Source organism: Penicillium taxi, assembly GCF_028828555.1.
Source record: "Penicillium taxi strain IBT 34144 chromosome Unknown utg000004l_segment0_segment0, whole genome shotgun sequence".
Lineage (NCBI taxonomy): Eukaryota > Fungi > Ascomycota > Eurotiomycetes > Eurotiales > Aspergillaceae > Penicillium > Penicillium taxi.
Genome location: NW_026643206.1, coordinates 2936788 through 2961432, shown reverse-complemented (window position 1 = coordinate 2961432; position 24645 = coordinate 2936788). Strand labels below are relative to the sequence as shown.

General features: G+C 46.5%; 9 protein-coding genes across 9 annotated transcripts; 8 read left to right on the top strand and 1 right to left on the bottom strand.

The window, feature by feature from the left end:
• Window positions 1-323: 323 nt before the first annotated feature.
• On the top strand, window positions 324-3917 carry N7495_006020 (putative serine/threonine protein kinase; the record flags this gene model as incomplete). The annotated part of the gene is made up of 1 exon (XM_057208671.1): window positions 324-3917. The coding sequence occupies one exon, from the start codon at window positions 324-326 to the stop codon at window positions 3915-3917; it is 3594 nt and encodes a 1197-aa protein (XP_057062445.1).
• Window positions 3918-7946: 4029 nt separating this feature from the next.
• N7495_006019 (uncharacterized protein) lies at window positions 7947-8828 on the top strand (the record flags this gene model as incomplete). The annotated part of the gene is made up of 2 exons (XM_057208670.1): window positions 7947-8121; window positions 8176-8828. The coding sequence occupies 2 exons, from the start codon at window positions 7947-7949 to the stop codon at window positions 8826-8828; spliced, it is 828 nt and encodes a 275-aa protein (XP_057062444.1).
• Window positions 8829-10379: 1551 nt separating this feature from the next.
• N7495_006018 (uncharacterized protein) lies at window positions 10380-12041 on the top strand (the record flags this gene model as incomplete). The annotated part of the gene is made up of 1 exon (XM_057208669.1): window positions 10380-12041. The coding sequence occupies one exon, from the start codon at window positions 10380-10382 to the stop codon at window positions 12039-12041; it is 1662 nt and encodes a 553-aa protein (XP_057062443.1).
• A 2660-nt stretch (window positions 12042-14701) lies between these two features.
• On the top strand, window positions 14702-14962 carry N7495_006017 (uncharacterized protein; the record flags this gene model as incomplete). The annotated part of the gene is made up of 1 exon (XM_057208668.1): window positions 14702-14962. The coding sequence occupies one exon, from the start codon at window positions 14702-14704 to the stop codon at window positions 14960-14962; it is 261 nt and encodes an 86-aa protein (XP_057062442.1).
• Window positions 14963-15547: 585 nt separating this feature from the next.
• Window positions 15548-17575, top strand: N7495_006016 (kinesin-3 family protein uncB; the record flags this gene model as incomplete). The annotated part of the gene is made up of 2 exons (XM_057208667.1): window positions 15548-15827; window positions 15903-17575. 2 exons carry the CDS (start codon window positions 15548-15550, stop codon window positions 17573-17575), a joined length of 1953 nt encoding a protein of 650 aa, XP_057062441.1.
• A 535-nt stretch (window positions 17576-18110) lies between these two features.
• N7495_006015 (translation initiation factor eIF2B subunit delta) lies at window positions 18111-19821 on the top strand (the record flags this gene model as incomplete). The annotated part of the gene is made up of 2 exons (XM_057208666.1): window positions 18111-18758; window positions 18820-19821. 2 exons carry the CDS (start codon window positions 18111-18113, stop codon window positions 19819-19821), a joined length of 1650 nt encoding a protein of 549 aa, XP_057062440.1.
• Window positions 19822-20224: 403 nt separating this feature from the next.
• Window positions 20225-20758, top strand: N7495_006014 (uncharacterized protein; the record flags this gene model as incomplete). Its single annotated transcript, XM_057208665.1, has 2 exons — window positions 20225-20227; window positions 20279-20758. The coding sequence occupies 2 exons, from the start codon at window positions 20225-20227 to the stop codon at window positions 20756-20758; spliced, it is 483 nt and encodes a 160-aa protein (XP_057062439.1).
• Window positions 20759-21009: 251 nt separating this feature from the next.
• Window positions 21010-23175, bottom strand: N7495_006013 (DNA-directed DNA polymerase alpha subunit POL12; the record flags this gene model as incomplete). The annotated part of the gene is made up of 4 exons (XM_057208664.1): window positions 21010-21183; window positions 21248-22547; window positions 22608-22790; window positions 22856-23175. 4 exons carry the CDS (start codon window positions 23173-23175, stop codon window positions 21010-21012), a joined length of 1977 nt encoding a protein of 658 aa, XP_057062438.1.
• Window positions 23176-23425: 250 nt separating this feature from the next.
• Window positions 23426-24566, top strand: N7495_006012 (CRAL/TRIO domain protein; the record flags this gene model as incomplete). Its single annotated transcript, XM_057208663.1, has 2 exons — window positions 23426-24191; window positions 24253-24566. The coding sequence occupies 2 exons, from the start codon at window positions 23426-23428 to the stop codon at window positions 24564-24566; spliced, it is 1080 nt and encodes a 359-aa protein (XP_057062437.1).
• Window positions 24567-24645: the final 79 nt, after the last annotated feature.

The window sequence follows — 24645 nt, the reverse complement described above, 5'->3', positions numbered from 1 at the left end:
GAACAGTAGCAGGCCTACCTCGATAACCCCCTCTCTTGGCGACCCGCTGTCCGGTACACGGGTCTTGGTCGACCTCGCCGACCTCACCGACTTAACGATATCCCCTCAGGCCATCTACGAGAGTAATGCTGGCCCATTCCTACCTTACTGAGCTTGTATGAGGCTCTTCATCCATCATTATATAATTAACACATACCTGTGAAAAGGATGCTCTGCTGCAATCTTAGCACCGTCGACCCGCATCAATAAACTGTCCAAAAAAGGGTTCGAAAAGGAGGGGAAAAACCCAACACAACAACTAAATTATACATTAAAGAATAAGAATGACTGAGCGCAGCTCCTCAGCCAGTCTTGAGGCTCTGGACCATGTGGCTCAAAATGGGCATGTTTCAGAAGATCCCAACCGATCCGACGAGCTGCCGCACGCCCCGGCTACAAACGACAAGATCGAGACCAAGCATGCATCGACAAAGCACGCACCGAAGTCTACCGCTATGAGCGATATATCTGAAGCAAAGGCTAGCATGCGTCAGGCCTTTTCGCACGTCCACGGCTCCGGCCGATCACCTTCAACCCGCTCTTCGTCCAGCTCTTTGCAGGCGCTCAACGAACACATTGTTGTCGATGCGTGGTCGGAACATGGCAGCGTAGGACGCAGTCCGAGGAGAACATCTCGACAATTAGAGAACTCCACTTCTGAATATCCTGAATATCCCGTATATCCCGATCAGTCATACGCCTCGTTGCAATCCCAGATACATCCAGTCTACAAAACAGCACAAAAACGCTCAAGCAGCTCATTTGCCCCTAAGCCACCTGATGCCTTGCCTCGATTTCCCCGTGCTACTCGCACTGCAGGAAACACACCTATTTCGAGCCCTGGACTGTTCTCCATGACCAACCCCCGCACTACACCGCCATCTGGGTCCGATGATGGTGGGATCGGCAGTCAGTTTCTACATCCTTCACATCTCCAACCGCCCAAAGAAACCCATACCGCCGAAGTGGATAGAGACCTGGTCACAGGAAACAAGCATATCAACCAATACGAGATCCTGGAGGAACTTGGGCGAGGAGAACATGGCAAAGTCAAGCTGGGTCGCCATGTCACAACCAAACAGAAGGTTGCCATCAAAATTGTTTCAAGGTACTCCAAGCGTCGGCGACTCGGGAAGTTGGGCAACCCGGAAGATAAAGTGAAGAAGGAGGTGGCCATACTGAAAAAGGCGCGACATCCCAATGTGGTCAGTCTGCTTGAAGTTATTGACGATCCCAACCGTCAAAAGGTGTATATAGTACTGGAGTACGTGGAGAACGGCGAAATCGTCTGGCGGAAGAAAGGTCTTCGTGAGATCGTCCATGTCGATAAACTGCGACTGGAGCGAGAGAAGGAGGGGATTCCTGACACTCCAGCTTTCTTGGAAGAGAGTCACCAATTTATTAAAACCGCTTTGCACCTTCGTCAACAAAGAGAAAGGGCACGGCAAAAGATTGAAGCTCAGGCTGCTGATGCGCGACAGGGGCCTGTTCCAGCTTGGAGTTTAGAGCATGGAGCTGAATCATCAGACGAGGAAGAAGATGAAGAAGGATTGGAAAGGAGGAGATCATCTACTCGCTCCGCTGCAGTCACGGACGAAAACTCTTTTACTCCTGCTCAAGAATTAGCCTTGGCAGCTATTGAAGGCACCATGTACGGGGCCTACTCAGATTATCCCTTTGAAAGGCGCTTCAGCACTACATCGAGTAGCTTCGGCTACGCTCCATCCGAGCCTGAGTGGTCCGCCGATGCAAATGACATGTCTTATGTACCTTGCTTGACCATCGACGAAGCCCGCGTTGCATTCAGAGATTCTGTTCTTGGACTTGAATACCTCCACTATCAGGGCATCATTCATCGCGATATTAAGCCTGCCAACCTTCTGGTCACTGGCAGCCATCGGGTCAAGATCTCCGATTTTGGCGTTTCTTACCTGGGACGACCAATGCGCGACGAGGACGAAGAGGAGGAGGAGGAGCAAATCAATGAGACCGGCAAAGCAGCTCTAGAGCTGGATGATGCCCGCGAGCTCTCCAAGACTGTCGGTACTCCTGCTTTTTATGCTCCGGAGCTCTGCTATACTGGAGATGACTTCGAGGAAACTATCGGCTCCGTTCCCAAGATTACTGGCGCAATCGACGTTTGGTCCTTGGGCGTAACGTTATACGGCATGGTGTTTGGCCGCCTTCCTTTCTTGTCGGACGATGAATATAGCATGTTCCAGACCATTGTGAAGAAGGAAGTCTTTATCCCACGTACCCGCTTGGTTCCTGTCAAGGATGACTCGTTGGACACCGTGCAAGAAAATTGCCGCGAGAGCTATGAACTTTTGTACGAGAATATTGATGTTGAATTATACGACCTGCTCCGCCGTCTATTGACGAAGGACCCGGTGAAACGAATCACTTTGAAGGAGATTAAGCATCACCCCTGGACTCTACATGGTCTACCAAACCCCCGCGCCTGGGTTGAGGAGACTGACCCCGGCTATCAAAGCAAGGGCAAAAGAATTGAGGTCTCCAAAGAGGAAGTGACGAGTGCTGTCAGCAAAGTCCCATTCATTCAACGCGTCCGATCAAACGTAGCCAAATGGTTTGGTGGTCGGTCCCATCATCACAAGGAGAAAGAGCCTCACAAACGTAACTCAAACTCAAACTCCACGGATACCTTGTCTTCAATTTCATCAGCTAGCACGTTCGGCAAGGGCGGTCATAGTAGTCGTCGATCCAGTCTTAGAGGAGATGAGGAGATGCCACGGCCGTCCAAACTGAATGTCCCAGGAGAACATCCACTGGCCCAGAGCGTCACCGCGAGTCCAGTGGAGGGGGGCTCATGGGTGTCCTATTTCGAGTCAGCATCAATGTTCGAAGGCAAGGTTCCCGCTGCCCATGCATCAATGGTGTCGGCACAAAGGGTGTCGGCGCAAAGACCTGGTCCTCCCCAGCGATCAAAGTCCTCCATGTCTACTACGGAATCCACCAAATCCACCAAAACCGTCAAGAGGTCCAGTTTCGACGGGCGAAGGGGCACTTCGTCCATCATTGAGGCTTTGGGAACCGCAAACCTAGGCAATATATTTAGCGGTGCGACTCGGCGCGCATCATCCCGCATTGGAAGCCTCAGCCGGCGATCTTCTCCAACTGGAGAGCGTATATCTGTGGATGGAGACAGACATGCCGAGCCCAGTCTCGCTCTGAGTATTGCGTCGGCAGTTGGTGACATGCAAAACACGGGCTTGTGGCATGCTGAACCTCCCGCGTCGCAAAGCCCCACAACGGCCTCTCTTCATCGTCGCAACCGGTCTCAACAGCTGACATGCAAGTCTTCGAGGGAATCTTTTCATCTCACCAAGGAAGCATTGCTGCGGCGTAGGAAAAGTGACATAGCGCACAGTCCAGAAGATACTTTGGCTCCGAGGTTAGCTCTCGAAAGTGCTATGTACTCGACCGACTCCCTTCGCTTGCCATTCATGTCGTCTCAACCAGACCCAGGATATATTGCCGAGCCCGCTAGCAGCTGCCTGTCTGTTCAAGACCCATCCGTCACCATTTGTTCCTCCTCGGCTGATGATTTTACCAGCGGCATGTCGCAGAGTGCCTCCCACCCCAGCATCCCGTCTGTAGTGTCTGGTGCGTCCTCTCTTTCTGGTGACACGCCATATGTTCAGAGCAAAGATTCAAATGGGGCCGAAGTACCCTCTTTGCTCCGTACATGCGAAACTGTCAAAGCCAACAACGATTGCTCTCCAAGACCTTCAGAAGAGGACGAATCAAGGTACTACTGCGATGACGAGGATGATGATGATGATTCCGAAGAGGAAGTACTCGTGATCGGAAAGAAGAAGACATCTCCGAAAATCCCTCTCAAGCCATCGACTTGATTTACTACTGAGCCCCAAGCTTTCAACGGCATAATTCAACCCGGCCCACCCGGTCCACCACATCTACCATCTCCATTTTACCTTCTCACCCTATGAATCTGTACACTCTGTGCTCGTTCTATATCATCTTTCCCCCGCAGGTTTCCCTGCAGATCCCCGAGACTTGTGACAGTCCTAGAGGTTGTTCACAAAGCATTCTCATTTTGCCTGGCTTGTATATATAACTTTTTTTTATCAGGCAAATTCCCTATACCCAGACTCCAAGATTTACTTCCAATCTTGGTTTCTTCAGGTGCTGGATATACTCATTTATCAAAGATTGGATTGATCTCCACCGATAACCTTTTTTGATTTGTTTCTTTTGATAATCTGTTTGCTCCCAAGTGAGCTTGCTCAGATTGTTTTACCCCCCTTGTTTTTACACTTTTACTTGTATGTAATGCTGATGATGATGAACTCTGGGAAAGGGGGTTTTATGATGATTGTTTATCCTTTTTTTTAATCAGCTGAAGATGTCTAAATGATGCTTGATGCTTGATGCTTGATGCTTGAGGCTTGGGGCCTACTGCAATGACAAACTGACGAAATGATTTGGGATCTTCTCCCTGCTTGAATATGCCTTCTAGCTTTTCTTCATAAACACAAAGACACTGCTTTCTAGTGTATTGTAAAATATTAACGCATAGCACCATAAAAACCTTTGGAATCATTTCAAGATTTTAGAAATCATAACAGTCGGGAACTTCATACCTCACGTCACATGACTTAGTAGCTTAGTATTCTAACGGTCCCAATTCTGGCAAATAACTACTATGGCCCTGTGGGTTTGTTAAAACAGTACTTTCTCGCCCCGCCTTTCTGCCATATTTTAAATACCGCCTATAGTAATCAAAATGCACTTTACCTATATATTACATAGCTGTAATTTATAATAATATAATAGCCAACTCTAATATATTCTACTCTTAGTTCATTCAACAAGGTAATAGAAAACCCGAAAAACGATTCATTTTTTTTTAAACTAGAGTCTAGTGTAACACACTAGAATTTAGTATAACCACCATTTGCATTGATCACAGCTTGACATCTCGCTTCCATTAAACCAATCTGCTCTTCCAAAAACGACTCTGGTACAGCAGCATCCTAAGCCTCTTTCACCACCTCACGCAGCTTATCATAAGAAAGCTTAACATCCGTCCGAAGGTAATGTTTTCCAATCCAATCTTTCATCCAGTTCCACACCATCTTAATCGGATTCAGATCAGGAGAATTTGCAGGCCAATGAACTAGATAAATCCCACGATCAATAAGCTCCTCAACCGTGTTAGCAGCACGATGAGCAAGGGCATGATCTTGCATATATAGTAATTTTAGCTATTCTTCATCATAAGCAAGTTTGATCATACCTTCCACCAGAGGGGGAATCCTCTCACAATAACTCTGACTCGTAATGGTTCCCCATTCCTTCTCCCAAAAAAGACAAGGCGCTTTTTTAGCACCATGGAAACTCCCCCAGAACATCCATCAGGAGCTCATTGAAGTCTCGTACGCATACAAAAAGGATCCCAAACCTCATCAGGTTTTCGGGTAACCCAAACCCGTCGTTGAAAGACAGACGTAACCCAGGTCTCGTCAGACCATAGGACTCAATTCCACTCCTCTCGTGTCCAACTAACATGTTCGCGAGTAAATTGAAGACGATATTCTTTCGTCTTATCCGTCAAGAGAGGTTTCCGGAGAGCAATACGTCTAGGATAACCTCTCTTTTTCATAGAATGACGAAGCGTTTTCCAGCTAACATCAAGCTCAAGATATCGAATAAGCTCTTTCCAAGTCATTCGACGCGCAAGCTCAGAAGAAGTAAGAAACTATTCAATCATATCAAGCTCAGGAGCAGATAGCTTAGAAATAGCACCTTTCCCTTTATGCGGTGTAGGCCGTGAGTCAATAAAGGCATATTGAACCTGCCGAGGACTTAAACCAGTCTCAGCTGAGATCTCAGCATAAGAACGCCTTAGATCTCATAAAAAAACGAGCTAAAATACGCTCCTCTCTAGTAGCTGGCGAGCGAGCTTTTGGTGGAACAGGAGGAGGAGGGGTTTCAGGAATCTCAAGTTCAAACTCAAGAGTAGCCATAATAGAGATAGTATGGTATAGTAGTAAGTGGGTAATAGTAGTGGGGATAGTGGGTAAGATTTAAATTAAACCATAGTTTGTGTGCCTTGAAATATGGTGTATTACGCTAGGCTATATTAGGACTAGTTTCCGTAAGGCGGCAGGAGGGAGTAAGTACCACGCTAACAAACCCACAGGGCCATACCATAGTATAATCAGGATGACCAATAACGATGAGTAGTTAATGCTCCTTATGATAACTAACTTGTCAAAGGACTGATTCAAAATTTAGTTTAGTGCATAGTCAGATTCCGTAACTAGCATCACCGCCAGATCATTGTTTAGTTGAACACACACACACACACACACACACACACACACACACACACACACACACACACACATATTTGACTACTCTGCTCCTATTTGCTCGCACGAATCCACTTTCAGTCCCATTTGACATAACTACATAAACAACTCGAATGATGTTTAGACACGTAGGTGGCGGTGATGACAAATCTGGTCTGCATGCATGCTATACAGGGGCGCAAGCTAACTATTTTGTTTAACATTTTGGTGTTCTGGAACCAGAGAACTTTGAGAACACATAATTTATGTTAGATTGAAAAATCTGAGACTCGCTGACATCTAGGAATCCTGTTGTTGAGCCAGACTATTCATAATATTATTAATGATAGTGGTTATGAGCTTCACGATGGGCTGCTCCACTGTAGAGATGAGAATGCATAAATAAGCCAAGAAAACGAGACTGAAACAAAAGCGAATATTCATCTCATTTGGTAATCTCTTTAAGTTATTAATAGGAGTCTCTAGGTAAAGTCCGTTCACTTTCACTTGAACAGGTGGGTATTTATCTGATCGTCTGGGTAGATGGATCTTTATAGAACAAAGACCAGATGCCACATATAACATGCTAGGTGGAGAGGAAATGCAACAGCTCTATTTTCCCATCGGGGACACATCGTAGATTCGGTCATAGCGATGAGAGGATTATAGAAAAGGACCGGGGTCACCTGGGCAGTCTTTTAATTTACTATCTTTAGTGGATACAAATCTCCCATATAGATCCACTTCTCTTCCAAAGCTGAGAATTATACGGAGTACTCCGTACAAAATCAGACCCCATCATATGTGGAGAAATCCCTCTCAACCGTGCTCATTACTCTGCACGGCCGACAGTCCATGCGCCATCAGCACCCATGCTCATCTAAAATAGCACCGTGAAGTTCCGTGTGATTATGGAGAATGGGATGAGAGATGAGAGATGAGATCTCAGAGCATGGTGAAAATGAGAAAAGGTTTTTAATTCAGTGGTGATATAAATAGGGGAAAACCTATCTAAAATCACTAGACCAAGATATTTAATGACGTTTAGTTTGGGGGTTGCGAACTCGGTTCTCGATCGGCTTTAATCTTAAATAAAAGGAACTACCAGTCACCTGGGTATTGAAGGATGGAAGATCGTTGATGAATTTTCCTAGGTGTCCCCATCTCATCTTGTTTAATTTCAGGGAGCTCATAGATTGGCGTGAACTTTGAAAAACACGTGTCTAAGCGATGCCGATCATAACTAATCTCTGTGGTGCATAATGAGCCCACGCCACTTTTGAAGGTCCTTCAGTCTCAATTTGACCACTAGTCCGGAGAATGTAAGAAACTAGTGCTAATTAGCAGCGGGTGAGAAATTAGTGTGCTTACGACAACGAGCCATACACAACCCAGCCATACATAGCCCTGATATAGTAGGAAAAGACCCACCCACAATAGAATGAAGCACGCTACAACAACAGACTAGTCTAAGGGAACCAGGAGAGGTATAATACATAGCTGCGGTGTGCCGCCGCACGGAATCTTGACTGTCATCCTCTAATTACTAACTTTGGGTATAATACAATGTCAACAAACGGTTACACAGACTGTGTGGCTGGCACATTTTATGGATTCGATAACACTGAATTCAACCCCGGCGATGTGTTTGACTTGAAATGGGGTGCTGTGGATAATGGAAGCCGACCCCTGAACATTTCTCTTGGTCGACCAGGAGGGCAAGTGCTAGACCAGATTGTTGGTAGGCGCATTACTAGAGCGACATCTTGGATCTTAAAAGCTAATAATTCTTCAGCTAGGGCCAGCTTTAGCACAACTAGCAATATCTACAAACTGCTGAAGAACGAGACAGCTAATTGCACGTTGGAGACCTATAGCTGGGCTATCCCCACAGACTTCAACACCACCGACCCAGAATATCAGCTTGGACTGTTCGATGGCGAAGTTGATCTCGGCGAAGATGGTATCGATGATTATGGTTGGATATCTTGGAGTCCGGATTTCTACGTCCGAGATGAGTCGAGCACGACCTCAGTATCCAGTTCCACAGTCACTGGATTGGTGACAAGCACTGCGACAGGCACCGCGACAGGCACCGCGACAGACACCGCGACAGACACCGTTGCGACAAAAAACATTACACCCGCGATATCTTCCTCTTCCTCTTCCTCTTCCTCTTCATCATCTTCCTCCTTCTCAAATAATACTTCATCTTCGAACTCGACTAAGATTGGCGTTGGTGTCGGTGTCGGTGTTGGTGTCGCTTTGCTGATTGTTCTGGGCTTTATTTGGTTCCTGTATAGGCGGAAAAATAGTCGTATCAACGGCGGACCTATAGAGCTTCAGGGTGCGAGTGCATCTGAACTTCCAACAAAGGAGCCAGTGGAAGAATATTTAGAAGAGCCTGCAAAGGCAAGGGTAATACCCGGACAACATGAGGTGGAATAATATTGCTTTTTTTCGTCTTCCAAAGCTATGGCGCATAAGGCCATCCGGGATTTATGCCTTGATTATTTACACTAAAACTAATCAGGATATATAAAATAATTATATTCACAGCCTTGAAGTTGGCTGTCTAGGTCCATCCGTGGACGCAAGAAAGCTGTTATTTAGTCCAGAATGATTGTCAGATACCCAGGTGGTGATAATTTCAATTACTCATCACTACTATTCTCCATTTTTTGTTCTCTGTTCTAGACCTCTTTCTGATTCATTCTGTTGCTATTCTTTTTCGTAGTTATCGCCTACCCTTGATTTTAAATTCTTTTTCAGGGAGCCTAGACCAAGTGCGAAGTTGGGAAAACTATGGCCTATATAAGTGATTCAAAGGCTATATGGAGCAAAAAGAATTGTAATGGGAGGTCAGGAAAACGGTGATCTATCTTGAATTATATCAGACATGGGAAACCGCTGCTTGCGTGAAAGTACGGTCAGAATTATAGACTCAATGTTTAGGCCCAAACAATTGAGTCAATGGATCCTGTGTACCCCGGTAGATTCAATGGACTAATCGATATTAAATAGGGCACCCGTTATGCGACCATGCTTTTCCCACCGAAGCTCTATCAGATAGCTCTACTAGGAGTGATTATGGCACACTCTGAACCCACTAAGCTTTGTATAGAAAATACAACCGAGAGATCAGGGTGCATCCCTGGATATGGCTAGAACCTGAAATACCATTAGGGCGTGATTCTACTTGCAACACTGGAAACCTTTGGTATTATATTGAGGTTCGGAACATGCCTAAAATGTTGGTCACATCAGGCAGATCAGAATGTATTGGTAGGACGCATACTTATATCATATATGGACCATACATAGCAGTTCAGGACTTAATGATCCATATAATGAGATCGAAAGTTCTGTGTACGGCCCCTACTTCTCTTCCTTCTTTACTTTTACTCTGTTGCTAGGTCAAGGGGTATAGCACATCTATGAGGAAAAGAAATCCGCAATCGCTTTATCACTGAATGAAAACTTCAAATCAGAGTCTATCTTCAATCACTCCGGCAGATGGTTAATCCAGTTTCAAAAGAGCCATACATCAGAATCAAAACTAGAAGAATGTCACTGCATGACAATAATTATTCACACAATTAGAGATCTAGTAATTGGCTGGTAATGATGATCCGACTTGCTTTCGGTTTCTTCCTACAGCCCATGGAGAGCTAATTTCAATTGGAATTAGTAATCATTGGCCACCTATCAGTAGTATTAGCCACTGTATCAGAGCTGGAGTTCCTGGCCCTAGGTATTAACCTTCATGGTGAGAATGCTAAGATTTCATTGTCGATTTTACCTCGCTGCCCACGTGATATGTATGCAATAACGCTAATCCAAATCCAGTTAAGATCAAATTACCTTATCTCGATAACGATTATATTCTGCCATATCTTACCGTCAAAAAAAACATCCAGGACCCAAAGTTTGAATTTTTTTCCAGGAAATAAATTCAATTTTCTTTCAAATTTTGAGATTCAATTTTGACTCAAAATTATGGAAGGCCCCCAAATTGAGAAAGATGCTCAGCCATATTCCTCCATGGCTGGGAAGCTCGATAACAGACTGCTCAAAGGCCTCGATGTGATGGGCTTTGAGTTTATGACCCCTGTCCAACAACGCGTTCTGAACGAACTTCCTGACTGGCGCAGCGACTGTCTTGTCCAGGCCAAGACTGGCACTGGTAAAACCTTGGCTTTCTTGCTACCTGCCTTGCATTGTATCCTTCAGGGCCAAGCTCCCCCGGCGGGCCATGTTGCCATCCTCATCGTTACTCCAACCCGAGAGCTCGCCCAGCAAATTGCGAAATCTTGCGATCAACTGACTTCACAACTAGCCAAACCTCTTGAATGCCACATAGCAGTTGGTGGTACATCCCGTTCGTCCAACCTGAGTGCCTTCATGAAAGGAAAGCCTTCAATTCTGGTTGCCACCCCGGGACGACTGAAGGACTACTTGTCCGAGGCTCCCACCGCCAAGAAGCTGTCCAAGATTCAGACCCTTGTCCTTGACGAGGCTGACACGATGCTTGAGAGCGGTTTCTTGCAGGAGTTGAAGGCGATCCTCAGACTTCTCCCGCAGAAGAGCGTCGGTTGGCAAGGCATGTGCTTCTCAGCTACTGTGCCACCCAAGGTCAAGGATGTGGTCAGTGTTGTGTTAAAGTCTGGTTATACCAGCATATCGACAATCGAGAAAAACGAAGCACCTACCCACGAGAGAGTGCCCCAGTACTACGTGGAAATGCCATCTGTCGGAAACACTTTTACTACACTCACTTCCCTTATCAAGCACGAGTCTAAGAACAGTTCTAAGATAATTGTCTTCGGTGTCACTGCCAATATGGTTGCTCTCATGGCCAAGGTATTCGCCAAGGGCCTGACCAATTTGAAGGTGTTCGAGATCCACTCCCGGCTCAGCCAGTCTGCCCGTACTCGCACAACCGAGCAATTCAAGGAGGTGGCTGCCGGTATCCTGTTCGCATCAGATGTCATCGGCCGCGGTATGGATTTCCCGAACGTTGACCTGGTCATTCAGGTCGGCTTGCCGTCAAACGCTGAACAGTACGTTCACCGTGTTGGTCGTACAGCCCGGGCTGGTAATGATGGCCGCGCTATTATTCTCCTTACAAAGGGTGAAACTTTCTTCATGTCCAATAACCGCCACCTGCCCATTCAACCTCACCCCGAAAACGACGCTATCAACGCCGGCGCTCCCTCGTTTGGGACTGCCGTCATGACCGCTATGTATCAGCTCGAAGAGGATACAAAGCAACGTGCCTACTCATCCTACATTGGTTTCTTCGCTGGATCAGGTCTATTAAGACAGCTGCGCCTTGATAAACCTGCCCTTGTACAACTTGCCAACGAACTGGCTACTGTGGGCATGGGATGTCCCGAGCCTCCCCCGATGGACAAGAAGGTCATTGGTAAAATGGGACTGAAGGGTATTCCTGGCTTCAACTATGCCAACGAAAGTCAATCCGGCGGCCGAGGTGCCCCTCACCGACGCGACCACAGATCTCGTGACGTGCTTAGCCCTGGACACGGAGGTGGAGTTGAGAAGCGAGGTGGAGAAGGCCGTGGCCGTGGAGGTCGTGGTCGCGGTGGTCGGGGCCGGGGTGGTGGTGGTCGAGGCCGCGGACGAGGCCGAGGTGCTTAGGCTTTTAAGCCATAAATATGACCCTGCCTCGATGCGAAGTGTCAAAATTCTCATGATTTTTAGAACATTCAGTTTGGCGATTCCACTTTCGTACTACTTAGCTAGTACACATGACCGAGCACTCTCACTTCCTTTGACATAGAATTTTAATGAAATAGATTTAAAAGGTTATTACTTTTTACATGTAAGAGTGCATCACTACATCTGTATTTAGTTTTGCTCAACAAAACAGTAGAATGAGCCATTTTAATCTTAAAAGCTTGTGCCATCTACTTTTGGAGACAATGGTGTTAACTACAAAATTAAGTGCACTAACGCATGATTCCCAGCTGCGAATTCTCGTACTGTAGTTGTAACTTGGTCTTATCTACTTTTAAGGTTACAGCCTAGTCCTAATTGGGGATAGCTCATGTAAGACAGATTCTGTAAATCTTATCTTCATTTCTGTTCTCAAGGAGGACCTCGGCAAGGTGACAAGGAGCACTCTTGATGGCCTGATTTCTCGGTTGAAAGGTCTATAGTAAATGGAGTATATAGTGACGGGTACATATACTCCTTTTCCATTCTAGTGTAGTTTTTGAGACTTCGATTTTTCCCCCATAGAGACATTAGGGTGAGATGGTGCGCCGAGGACCTATGAAGGAATCAAACCTTGGCATATACTGATCGAATTACTACCATGAAAAAATTGCAGGAATGAGTGGATGCTGTATAAACCTGCAGTGGTAAAATAACTTTTCCTCATCTCGTTAACTCCAAACTGTGTTATTTAAACCTCTAAGATATTTGTTGGACGTTATATGCTTCTCACCCTAGTTAATATAGATTGGTCAATCTGAGATCATTCTAGGGGTATTTTTGTATTGCAAGGCATCAAATAAGGGGGATACGGACCAGTACTATAGAAATAGGCAAATTATGAGTAGCGCATATCATACAGCATTGGAATATTAAATGAATATTGAACAAATAGACAAGCGCTCCAACCCTGGCACTTCAATATTCTGGCCTACTTGGCCTTGGTAGTACCTAGGTAGGTTCTTTATACAATAGCTTGCTATAATTGCCGGCAGAGCTAAACTCGACACTTATCTTGCTGGAGGTGATAAAAGGGAAGGCCACCGAGGCTATTTCTGTGTCTTGAGTGTCCGCCCTTTTAAAAACACCCAATATGTATATCTAAATAAGGAATTTTACTGCTCACCGAGAACCCATGTTGTCTTTCTTCTTTTATTACTACTTCATAATCAAGGATTCATCTCAAATTGTTGTTTGAAATAACGGAATGAGCCAATTTCAAGCTCCGATAAGAACTCCAGTCATAAGATTATTCATTATGACCTAGATCTTGGCAATCCCGTAATCTTCTCTAAAGATTCAATAACAAAGCCTGGCCCCAATTCCTGACAAGCTTTCTAATTTCCATACCCACACCAACAGGCGATACATCTGAGCTATGTAACATGACCAGGTAGAATAATCCGAATCGAATAAGAAAGCCTTGAAAATTATGATATTGCTGACATTTTGTATATTCGTGTCGTGACCTCAGGGTACAGAATGGGCAAAAGTTTCATCTACTAAAACTGCAGAGAAATATGCGGAAAGGGCTGAAGCTTTAGGTAGAAAAGTATAACATTGGAAAGACCTAAAATTGTGGCGAAGACTTGATTTGGGTGCGAATATGGGCCTCCGGACATATAGAGATTCCAAGGATTTTAGAAATGTGTTCCAAGGTTGCTTGTTTCCAATCTTGGAAGATTACACATCATATACAGGTAATATCTTGAGCAAACATCAACCTGGGCATATTGAAAAGGTAGTAGGTATTTAGTATGTCTTAACCCGTGGACCGCCTACAGGTCTACTATTAGGCCTTGGGATCAAATTCTCTCTATGATGACCTTGCCTTGGAGAGAGGTACAATCAGATTTAGTATGAGCACGAATACCGAGTCACATCATGGTGAACTACTGCGAGTAGGGCAAATATCGTCATATCATATGACTCAGATCAGTTAAAAAAAAAAAAAGCGAAGAATGAAAGCATTCAGAGGTTCAGAGGTTCAGATGACTAAACATACTAAAGAAAACCTTAGGGAACAGTTCGTCAGTAACCCTAGAAAAATGAATCTAATAGAGGCAAAGAGCTCACCTTTCCAAGATCTTTTTGGTTAATGACAAATCAAGATTATCAGGTGCTGTCGCCACCGAATGATTGAAATTAAATGTTTATAGAATACAATGGCCTTGTGGCATATTTTGACCCATGGAATTGATTCGGACCTTACCGTTCTGGACACGAATTGGCTCTATCACTGGCTGATCACTGGCTAGCCAACTTTGGATCATGATTTATGACGAAAATGGAATCTGGGGAACCAAAACAAAACAACAATGGCTACTGCGGGGAAAAAGGCCAGAGAGTCGATAAATGTCATCGTCATTATCATATCGCCTTCCGCCACCTTCGGCCCATAAATAGGCTGCGATTTTCCAGTCAGTTCGTGCCTATTAACAGGGTGAAGTCAGATTCTAAGACTAAATATCTATATCCAAACACTGTACTTTCTTACCTACCTCGGTAGTATTAAGGTATGGATGTATTTCAGCTTGAAAGCCCTATACTAATATGTGCGCCAGATTCACCATACACACAACATGTCGTCACGACCAACCAAGATGAATCTGTCCGATCCTAACGACAAGCATCTCTTGAAGAACCTTCATGAAGAGAAGTCTGGCTCTAATTCCACTCAGTGTCGGATGAAAGAAGAGCCCATGTTATCTCCAATGCAGCTTCTCTCTGAACATATGGACTCCAAGGGTAGTCCGGTCCCTGATCCTGCCTTCAAAGATAAACCGAAGGGTATGGACGATGATGCCGACGTGTTCGATGCTATGACGGCGGACTTTGATTAAGGAATAAGAAAGGAAATTCAAAACCGATGTTATCAATTATTGAAGACTGTAAAATCTTCAAAGTGGATGGATCTATATGATTTCAAGAGTCGATGTATGTAATGTGTAGTAAGAGTGCTAATTGCCATGGCAACGGATGACCTCCAATTCTGTATTCCGTACTCCGTACCCGTATCTGGTTCGACAAACTTCAGTTAGTTGTCTTGTTTTCGAAGTTTATACTTTAAAGAGAATCACCCTCATTTTGAATTATTATACTCGTTGTTCACTATCGTTTAATTGGATTGCATCTCACAGGATGCTAGAGTCCTGAAACTTGTCGAGACCCCGTGTTTACAACCAGATCCCGCGGGAAGCGATGAACCGTTGGAACTTCTAAGGAAACAACGCGCTACAGTAACTCTCCCCATTCCTTTTCTTTTATTTCGTCCTTGCCCTACTTTCTGTTTCTTTCTCTTTTCTTAATCATATCTACTCTTTTTTTCTGTATTCTTCCGATTTCGTTGCATGTACACCCAGCTTGTTGAGAGACGACGCGAGACCGTCGACACTTGTGTTCAGTTATTGAGAGTTCACAGCAGGGACATGGCGCTGGACTCGCGCTTTTATAACCACCTCGGTCAAAGCTCAGGGCCTGGATCGATCTCCTCAGCTACGTCCGGATCCTCGATCGCGACGGGAATCACGTCGCCTAGCATTATGTCGTCTTCCGCCTCCGCCGCAACCCTTCGATCGACCGCCTCCAGCCCCTCACTCCGCGCCCGCGAGGCATTAATACCGACGAACCGCCAAGATGGCATGTCTAGTCCAGTACCAGGAGGAAATGTTCGAGTCGTGGTACGAGTCCGAAAGTTTCTACCCAGAGGTGAGTCCATCCAAGTGATCGCGCGATCACGAGGCATGAACTTGAGTTCATGAGATGTCTAAAATCCATTCGCAGAGATTCAACGCGGCGCAGAATGTCTCATTACAATGGACCCTGAAACGCAAATGACGCATCTACAAGCACCGACGACAAGCGCGGCCGATAAGGGTAGACCTAAATCTCAGGCGCGAGGAAAGATACTCGACGACAAGGCCTTCACGTTTGATAATTCATTTTGGTCGCATGACGAAGAAGATGAACACTATGCTCACCAGGAGGATGTGTACAACAGCCTTGGTGAGGAGTTCTTGGACCACAACTTTGAGGGGTACCACACATGCATCTTTGCATACGGCCAAACCGGATCAGGAAAAAGTTATACTATGATGGGGACACCTGATCAACCGGGATTGATTCCGCGCACCTGTGAAGATCTGTTTCAACGAATAGAGTCTTCTCCTTCACCCGATGTCAGCTACAACGTCCGAGTGTCTTATTTCGAGGTTTATAATGAACATGTGCGAGACCTTTTGGTGCCACGAACCGACCCACCGCACTATCTTCGGATTCGCGAATCTCCATCAGAAGGCCCGTATGTCAAGGACTTGACGGAGCTCAGCGTACGAAACTATACTGAGTTGATGAAGTGCATGCGCAAAGGTGATATGTCGCGTACAACGGCAAGTACCAAGATGAATGACACATCATCTCGATCTCATGCTGTTTTCACAATCACACTCAAGCAGATTCATCACGATATTTCCACGGATGAGACTACTGAACGTACTGCGCGCATTCGATTGGTGGACCTGGCTGGTTCCGAGCGCGCCAAATCTACCGAAGCAACGGGTGCCAGACTGCGGGAAGGATCCAATATCAACAAGTCGCTTACAACTCTTGGCCGAGTGATTGCAGCGTTGGCAGACCCCAGTAAAGGCCGTGGAGGTCGGAAAGCAAAAGAGGTTGTGCCGTGGCGAGATTCAATACTTACATGGCTATTGAAGGATAGTTTGGGCGGAAATTCTAAGACCGCCATGATTGCGTGCATCGCTCCTGCAGACTATGAGGAGACGCTCTCTACATTACGCTACGCAGACCAAGCGAAACGCATTCGCACTCGGGCCAGAGTCAACCAAGATCAGGTTTCTGCGGCGGAGCGTGACCAACAAATTGCAGAGATGGCTGAAACTATTCGAACTTTGCAGCTGAGTGTGAGCCAGGTGACAATGAACCAGCGTGCCTCTGAGCTCCAGGACGAGAAGCTTGACGAGTATCAACAAAAGGTTGAGCAGATGCAACGGCTGATGGAGGAGACCAAGATGGTCAGCGAATGCAAGGTTCGCCGACTACAGACAGAGAATGAGGCTTTGCGTATGCATCTCAAGTTGGCTTTGGAGTCCCTCAAAAACCCTATTCCATCAGTTCCGCGTCAGCCCAGTATGTTATCGATGGCAGAACATCAAGTACCTGGACATGACGAGGAGCGAGAAGGCTCTCCGGTTTATCTCACTGATTCCGAGGCTGAACCCGAAGTCTGGGAAGATGAAAGTGAGGATGAAGACACCGTTACATTGGACTCCCACGAAAATGACGCCCATCAAATGCAGGATCATATGGAGGACCTTCTTGGAGATCTAAGCATGTTCAAGCGCAAGCTGGCATCCGACCATGAACGTTGGCAACCAACTGAAAAGTTCAAGGCACACAAACGACGTCCATTGTCTTCAATAGTTGCCAATATCCGCTAATCCTTCAAGAATCTTCGTTGGTTTGCAGGTGGTACAACCTTTTTTGTCTTTCATCCTTTGTTTTCAGGCTAGGGCCACACTTCGAAAGTGAACCCTAGTCATAGCGAGCGATTAGATACTCGTCTTTGTCTAAGACCTTTGATTTGTTGTTTATTTCTATGGTAGCGAGACCCCCTTGAGTTGAGATGAAATACGAATAACGAGAACCCCGATGTGATGCCGTTTAAAAGGCAGCTGTTATCCCGCACTGTACTTTTTCTCATTCTAAAGATACTTGAACACTATTACATAATATTTCATGAGATTTCAGTCTACTTAACTACCCAACGATCACGCTGACAAAGTGGTGGAATAAATTGCAGTTTATTTTATAATCATGAAGCTACAGAGATTAGGGCTGCGGCAACGCGACCGAGGTTCCAGAGTGGGCCGCTTATGGCATCGTTTTATTTTCCATGACTCAACTTTCTCTCCCCACCACGAAAGTCCAGCTACGAACCACCGACCCTCAATTTCAGAGACTGAGTCATCCGAGATGTCGGACCCAGTTAGTTCGGCGCAAACCCCTGCGACTACTCAACCTACTGCAACCCGTCCGGCGCAGAAATCCCTCCCAATCCGCAGTGGAAAAAGTGATAAACCCTCCCCCGCACAACAAAGTTCGCAATCCACGAACGGAAACGATGTATCTACATCTACTACTCCCAACACTGCTACAGGAGTAGATAAGCCCCTCACCCCCGCCGAATTGAAAAAGAAAGCCAAGGAAGAGAAGGCTGCTCGACGCGCAAAAGAACGTCTTGAACGTGAAGGCGGAGCTGGTCCTGCTGGCGGTGCAGCTCCTGGAGCTGGACAGGCTCGTCCCACTTCCACCCCGAGAAAAGATATCGCCAGCGGAAGCGCATCTCAGAAGAGCCAGAAAAACCAGAAGGACGCTACGCCTCGTCGTGGGTCTGGTCCTGTTGTTCAGACCGGCGCCACTACTGAGCCCAAGAAGAAGAAGACATCGGATAAGATTGTATCCGTTTTTGGACACTTGTATGGCCAGCAGCGACGGACAACTGTCGCGGGCGCCGCTAAGGAAGTCCATCCCGCTGTCTTGGCACTTGGTTTGCAATTGAGAGATTATGTGGTGTGTGGAAGTAGTGCACGATGTGTTGCTACAATGCTTGCATTCAAGCGAGTGAGTTATTCCTCCAGATATTCTCTGATATATTTTCTCTTACTGACCCGGGAATTTCAAGGTGATCGAATCATATGATACGCCTCCTGGCACTTCGTTGCCGCGCCACTTGACTACGCATCTTTCCCATCAGATTTCTTACCTTTCAACGTGTCGACCTCTTTCGATCAGCCAGGGTAACGCAATTCGTGCCATGAAAGTTGCCATCTCTAACGTTGACCCATCAACTCTGGAAATCGAAGCGAAGGCAACACTGTGCGAGTTTATTGACAGCTTTATTCGCGAGAAGATCACAGTCGCAGACCAGGTGATTGCGGCAAGTGCTGCCCAAAAAATTAAAGACGGCGATGTGATTGTGACATTTGCTGGAAGCTCGATCGTGAAGCAGACCCTATTAGCAGCGCATAGAGATGGAAAGCAGTTTAGAGTGACGATCATCGATTCACGTCCGCTCTTCGAAGGCAAGAAGCTAGCCCGTGCACTTGCCAATGCTGGATTGGACGTACAGTACACACTTGTTCACGCCATCAGCCACGCTATCAAAGATGCTACAAAAGTCTTTCTCGGCGCTCATGCCATGACTAGCAATGGCCGTCTATACTCCCGCGTTGGTACCGCTCTAGTAGCCATGTCTGCTAAGGAGCGTGCCGGAGGTGTTGAAGTTCCCGTTATTGTGTGCTGCGAGACTGTTAAATTTACCGACCGCGTCGCTCTGGACAGTATCGTTGTTAATGAAATTGCTGATGCCGACGAGCTGGTCTCATCTTTGCCTCCACAGCAGGTTACTGGTCTGCCAGACCCAGGTGCCACTCCTATCGTTCCCATTGACAACAAGAAGGGAGGCAAGGCAGTCGCCTCACCCCCGACACCAGACCCCATTGCATCTCAACGCGCAGCTTCCTCGTCCCCTCTCACAGACTGGAAGAATATTGCCAATCTCCAGCTTCTTAATCTCATGTATGACGTTACCCCGGCTGAGTATGTTGATGAGGTTATTACCGAGTTGGGTAGTTTACCACCCAGTGCTGTCCCCATCGTTCATCGAATGAGCACAAACCTGTGATACTGGTACCAGTCGGAATTGCGATGATATTTTATTACCATATGGAAAATTTTGGCGAAGTCTTAGCTTTATGCATGTATTTTTTTTTTTTTTTTTTTTTTTTGCTCCCGGGTTTGTATAATGTAGATTTCTTGAGCCGGAGCATAGCCTGGGTTTTTTCAAGAAATAACCTTTGAATGACCAGAGCTAAAATGAGTCAATGACTAGAATAGAAGATGAATGCAAACAATACAAATCTATCTCGTCCTTGCTTAATGCTAAGAGACCTCAAGGACATAAATATCGAGCACGTGATAAAGGCGGCGGTATCAAGCTCTGAATCAACTTCAACCACTGTTATATTTTGAAGCGAAGCCAAAACCTTAGAGCTGGAAACTAATTATTCCAAGTTTTATCAGCAAAAATGGTATGCTCGCTAAATATCAAGTCCCCAACATCCAACTAACTTAATCTCCAGAGCAAAGACTCCAACTTAACGTATCTACATATGCACCAGCCTAGACTGGCAGACCTATTCGAAGAATTCATACGTCCCCATACCTCAACATCAGCAACGGCAGCAACAGTCCCCCAACAAATCACACCCACCAACCCTCAGAGCAGTGCATACCCCCCAGCAGCCTACGGCCCCTCCACACCAGCCACAATTCCCTCTTTCCTTCCCATTGAAGACATCTACGTCCAGCCACAATACCAGCCACCTAATCCGGAAGACGAGGATGATGTTGTTCCGGACCAACATGCTGCTTATGGAATCACACGCGCTATGGAGCGTCGTCGAGAACCAATGTGGAGGGATCTAGGCCTTGAGACCTTGGTCAATGGGCATGGGCTTACCGGGTCTGGGGGTGGAGGTGCTTCGGTGACGACTAGTGCAATTCGGGTCAAAAGTTCTGGAAAGAAGATGGGTGGGCGACGGACTATTTGCTTGCGCTGATGTCCGCCTTCGGCGGAAGTTCATCTCTTTTCGTGTTATTTTTATTTTAATGGGCGGTGCCACAGTGATACCATGGCTACGGGATATTGACAAGGCGCGATTAGGAGGTTTTCCATTGATTCATTTCGTTATTGCTGAAGAGACTATCACCAGAATTTATAAGTCCTATCGGGATTTTTGTTAATTCCCAGCTCACCGCACGTAACGCCAAGTGTATAATAATACGATGTAAATATCGCGTGTGTTCCTCGCTAGATACGATTAATATCTACCCGAGCACGTTCATAGAGCTTATGATCAAGTTGTTTTTGTTCTCGCTCTTCGTCTGAAACGGCGCGCGGGTGGATAGCTAATTGAGCATAGGAACCTGCTGCACGACGCTTAGACAAAGTCCCAGGGTTAATGACAAGGACGCTGTCAACGACCTAAAGTAATCGATGAGATCAGTATTTTTTAGATAGAAGGATTCAAATATTGAGAGCATCTTACCTTGACAAAAGGCGGGAGCATACTAGGCACAATCAACACATCTGGCCGGACATTCCACCACTCGCCCAGTTTCATATAGGGCAGGTCTAGCATAGCGCCAGTGGCCAAGCCGTTCTCAGAGCCAGTCTTGGGGAGATTTGCACGGGCAGTGGGAGGGACGAGAGGGAAGAAGTGACGCTGCTCGACCAGATACTTGGGCAGACGGGTAAGCAAGTTACCTTCGCTAAGTCGACCATGCAGAACTTCTTCACGGCGCAGCTCCGAAAGCACGTCGTGGGAGCACATACCCATGACAGTCTCGTTGAATGACAGTGTCACGGGGTTTGAGACCATGCGGACTTGTTTCGGTAGACCGAGCTCCTTCCTGGGTAATTGTTCTTGTGGCCATGAAACGTGTCTACTCAGAGCATCGCGTACAGATGGAAGAAGGACAATGGTAATATTAGGCACTGCGGCAGCAAGCCTAGCTAGTGGGGTTGAAATGAAATGTCGGAAAATGGTGGTTAACGTGGCTGTATCGGGGTCTAAGCCCTTGATTTCGGGAAGATCAAAGTCACCGGATGCTAGCAATGGGTGTTCAGTGTCTAAGAACGGTCCCAGCAGCACGAGACTGTCCGCAAGACTTTCTGCTGCCTTTCGGCATAATTCCTGGAGTGGCTCAAAGTCTAGATTATCGTCCGCAGTGAACGGACCGGCAGCTAGCATGACATTTAGTGGGCTACTGCTCTCGGCCTCAAGACGTTCATTGATGCCATCCAGGGTCACTGATGATGAAGCGGCGGGTGGTAAGAGAGGGATGGGGAGAACTTCCTTGACTGTGAAGTAGTCGCCAGAGGGGTTGATTCCTCGGAGGGCTACAATTTGGCCAGGAAAGAAATTTATACCCGCCACTGAGTCAAATTTCAAAGGGACTCGCCTTCCGGCACCGGTTCGGCGGGATGTCTCGAGGACCAGGGAAGCTGCATTTAACTTACCCTCCAGCGCATCAGAGGCAATTCGGCCAACAGCGATGATCTCGCTTGTACTTTGGATAGCTGCGCTTCCAAAAGTAAGATCTTCCGAGTCGTATTTTTTCTGGAATATGGCCGTAAATTCATCAATTCGGTCATCCAAGATTTCAGATGCCTCCGACAACCGCATTCCCATTGGTTTATATCCGAATTTCTTTAGGTCCGTGTTGGCTGTTGGCTTGATGCGTGGTTCGGCAAATGGTGCTATTGGTGTTTCCGGGAGCGACAGATGGGCATTTATTGTTTCTAGTGTCTGACCGGGATTTGATCGCTCTGTAAATGGGACGCATCTAATACACCAGTTAGCACTCTCGACTACTTGTCATCGTCATTGGCAGAATATCACATACTGCATCATTCCGGCAGCTCCGTTGACTACCGTGGGTGTCTTCGCATCACCTGGAGTCCCATTCTTCTCGATTCGGCTTACTTTAGCTGTCACGGGCGATGTAAATTCAGCCTTACGTTTAGCTGAACCAGTCACTACATTCATCTGCCGGCCATTCGATGCGTTTGGTGTCAATTGATCAAACCTATTAGACAATGACAGATGGTCAGTTTATATACCAGATATTATTTCGGTTGAATATCCTCGTACACTCCAAACACATCAGAACCAGCCGAAGCGCGCGGTGTTCCAGTGACAGCAGGCCTCCTCTCAGTCTGACGACCTGCTTTACCACGAGTGTCACGTTCGAGAATTTCCTGGAGATCTCTTTTGAACAAGCGAGCTGAGTCCAAGTTCAATTTCACATCATCGCCCATCTTGATGCTGTAGGATTCCCATTTATAGAAGAGCTCCTCCGCGGTAATTGAGTGAACTCGCAAGATGGATTGTAGCTCGGCGAGAACATCTTTCGGTATACCATCGGGACAAGATGCTGCGAAAAGCTCATTGAGCTCAGCTGTGGTATCCATGTTGCGAGGTGTGATTCAACGTGTTGAAGTGGTCGAATCTAGTTGAAGTTCGCGCGTGCGACGCGTCAAAAATATTACCTCAGCATCGATAACCGATAAGAGTAAAATGTTCATCTCAGACCAAGTGGGTCCGACGATCTGACGAATTATCAGATTAAGGGGCTGATTATTTGCTTTTTGACATCCCAACTCTCTGATCAACTCAATTGCTCGGCACCCCCTTTCGTGACTAAAGTAAAATATCACCACTATGACCACCGAAGATGCTCCCGAGATTATCACCGATGTGCCTCCAACTACCAATGGCGATGCCGTGAAAGAAGCCGAAGCTGCCCCAACTCCTGTCAACGGCAAGACGGAGACGCTGGACCTCCCTACTTCTGCCGCAGATGGATTAATCCAGAAGCCATTCGGGAAGCCACTTGACATCTCCAAACCAGAAGCTGTCCAGACACTCACCGCAGATCAACAATCGAAATACGACGATGTGCTCAAGGCTGTATCCGCCTGGACGACTGTCCCCAACAAGTCCGAGAAGAACTCTCCCACAGAACCCATTACCGATAGCGAGCGCATGTGGTTGACTCGTGAATGTTTACTTCGATACCTCCGTGCAACAAAGTGGCACGTATCTGAGGCCCAGGATCGTCTTCTGCACACTCTTACTTGGCGTCGTGAATACGGCATAGAGAAGTTGACACCGGACTACATCTCTATTGAAAATGAGACTGGCAAACAAGTCATCTTGGGTTATGATATCCACGGCCGGCCTTGCCTTTACCTCATCCCGTCGAAGCAGAATACAGAGAAGAGTGAACGTCAAATCCAACATCTTGTCTTTATGCTGGAGCGTGTCATTGACCTCATGGGCCCAGGCCAGGAGACTCTAGCCCTAATTGTCAACTTTAACGAGACCAAGTCCGGCCAGAATGCTACCATTGGCCAGGCTAAACAGACCGTCAGCATCTTGCAGAACCACTATCCAGAGAGACTGGGACGTTCTCTGATCATTAACGGTTAGTAGTCTGCGCACCGATTATTTATTGAATCAGTTATCTGATATTTTTCTCTATACAGTGCCTTTCCTTATTTGGGGATTCTTCAAAATCATCACTCCCTTCATTGATCCCACTACTCGCCAGAAGCTCAAGTTTAACGAAGACCTGGCTAAACATGTGCCCCCATCTCAACTTCTGAAGTCTTCAGGGGGTGAGGTTGACTTCACTTACGATCACTCTATTTACTGGCCTGCTCTTAACAAACTGGCCGAACAGCGACGGGAAACTTATCATGAGCGCTGGGTTAAGGGAGGAAAGCTTGTTGGCGAATTCGAGAACTATTTGAAAGGCGAGGATGTTCCAAGTCTGTCACAGACCGTGGCCTCGGCCTAGACTATTCCTTCCTCTTCACCTTCATCTTCACCTTCACATCTCGCATTATATGCATTCTTAGCACCTTGGCATCATTCCA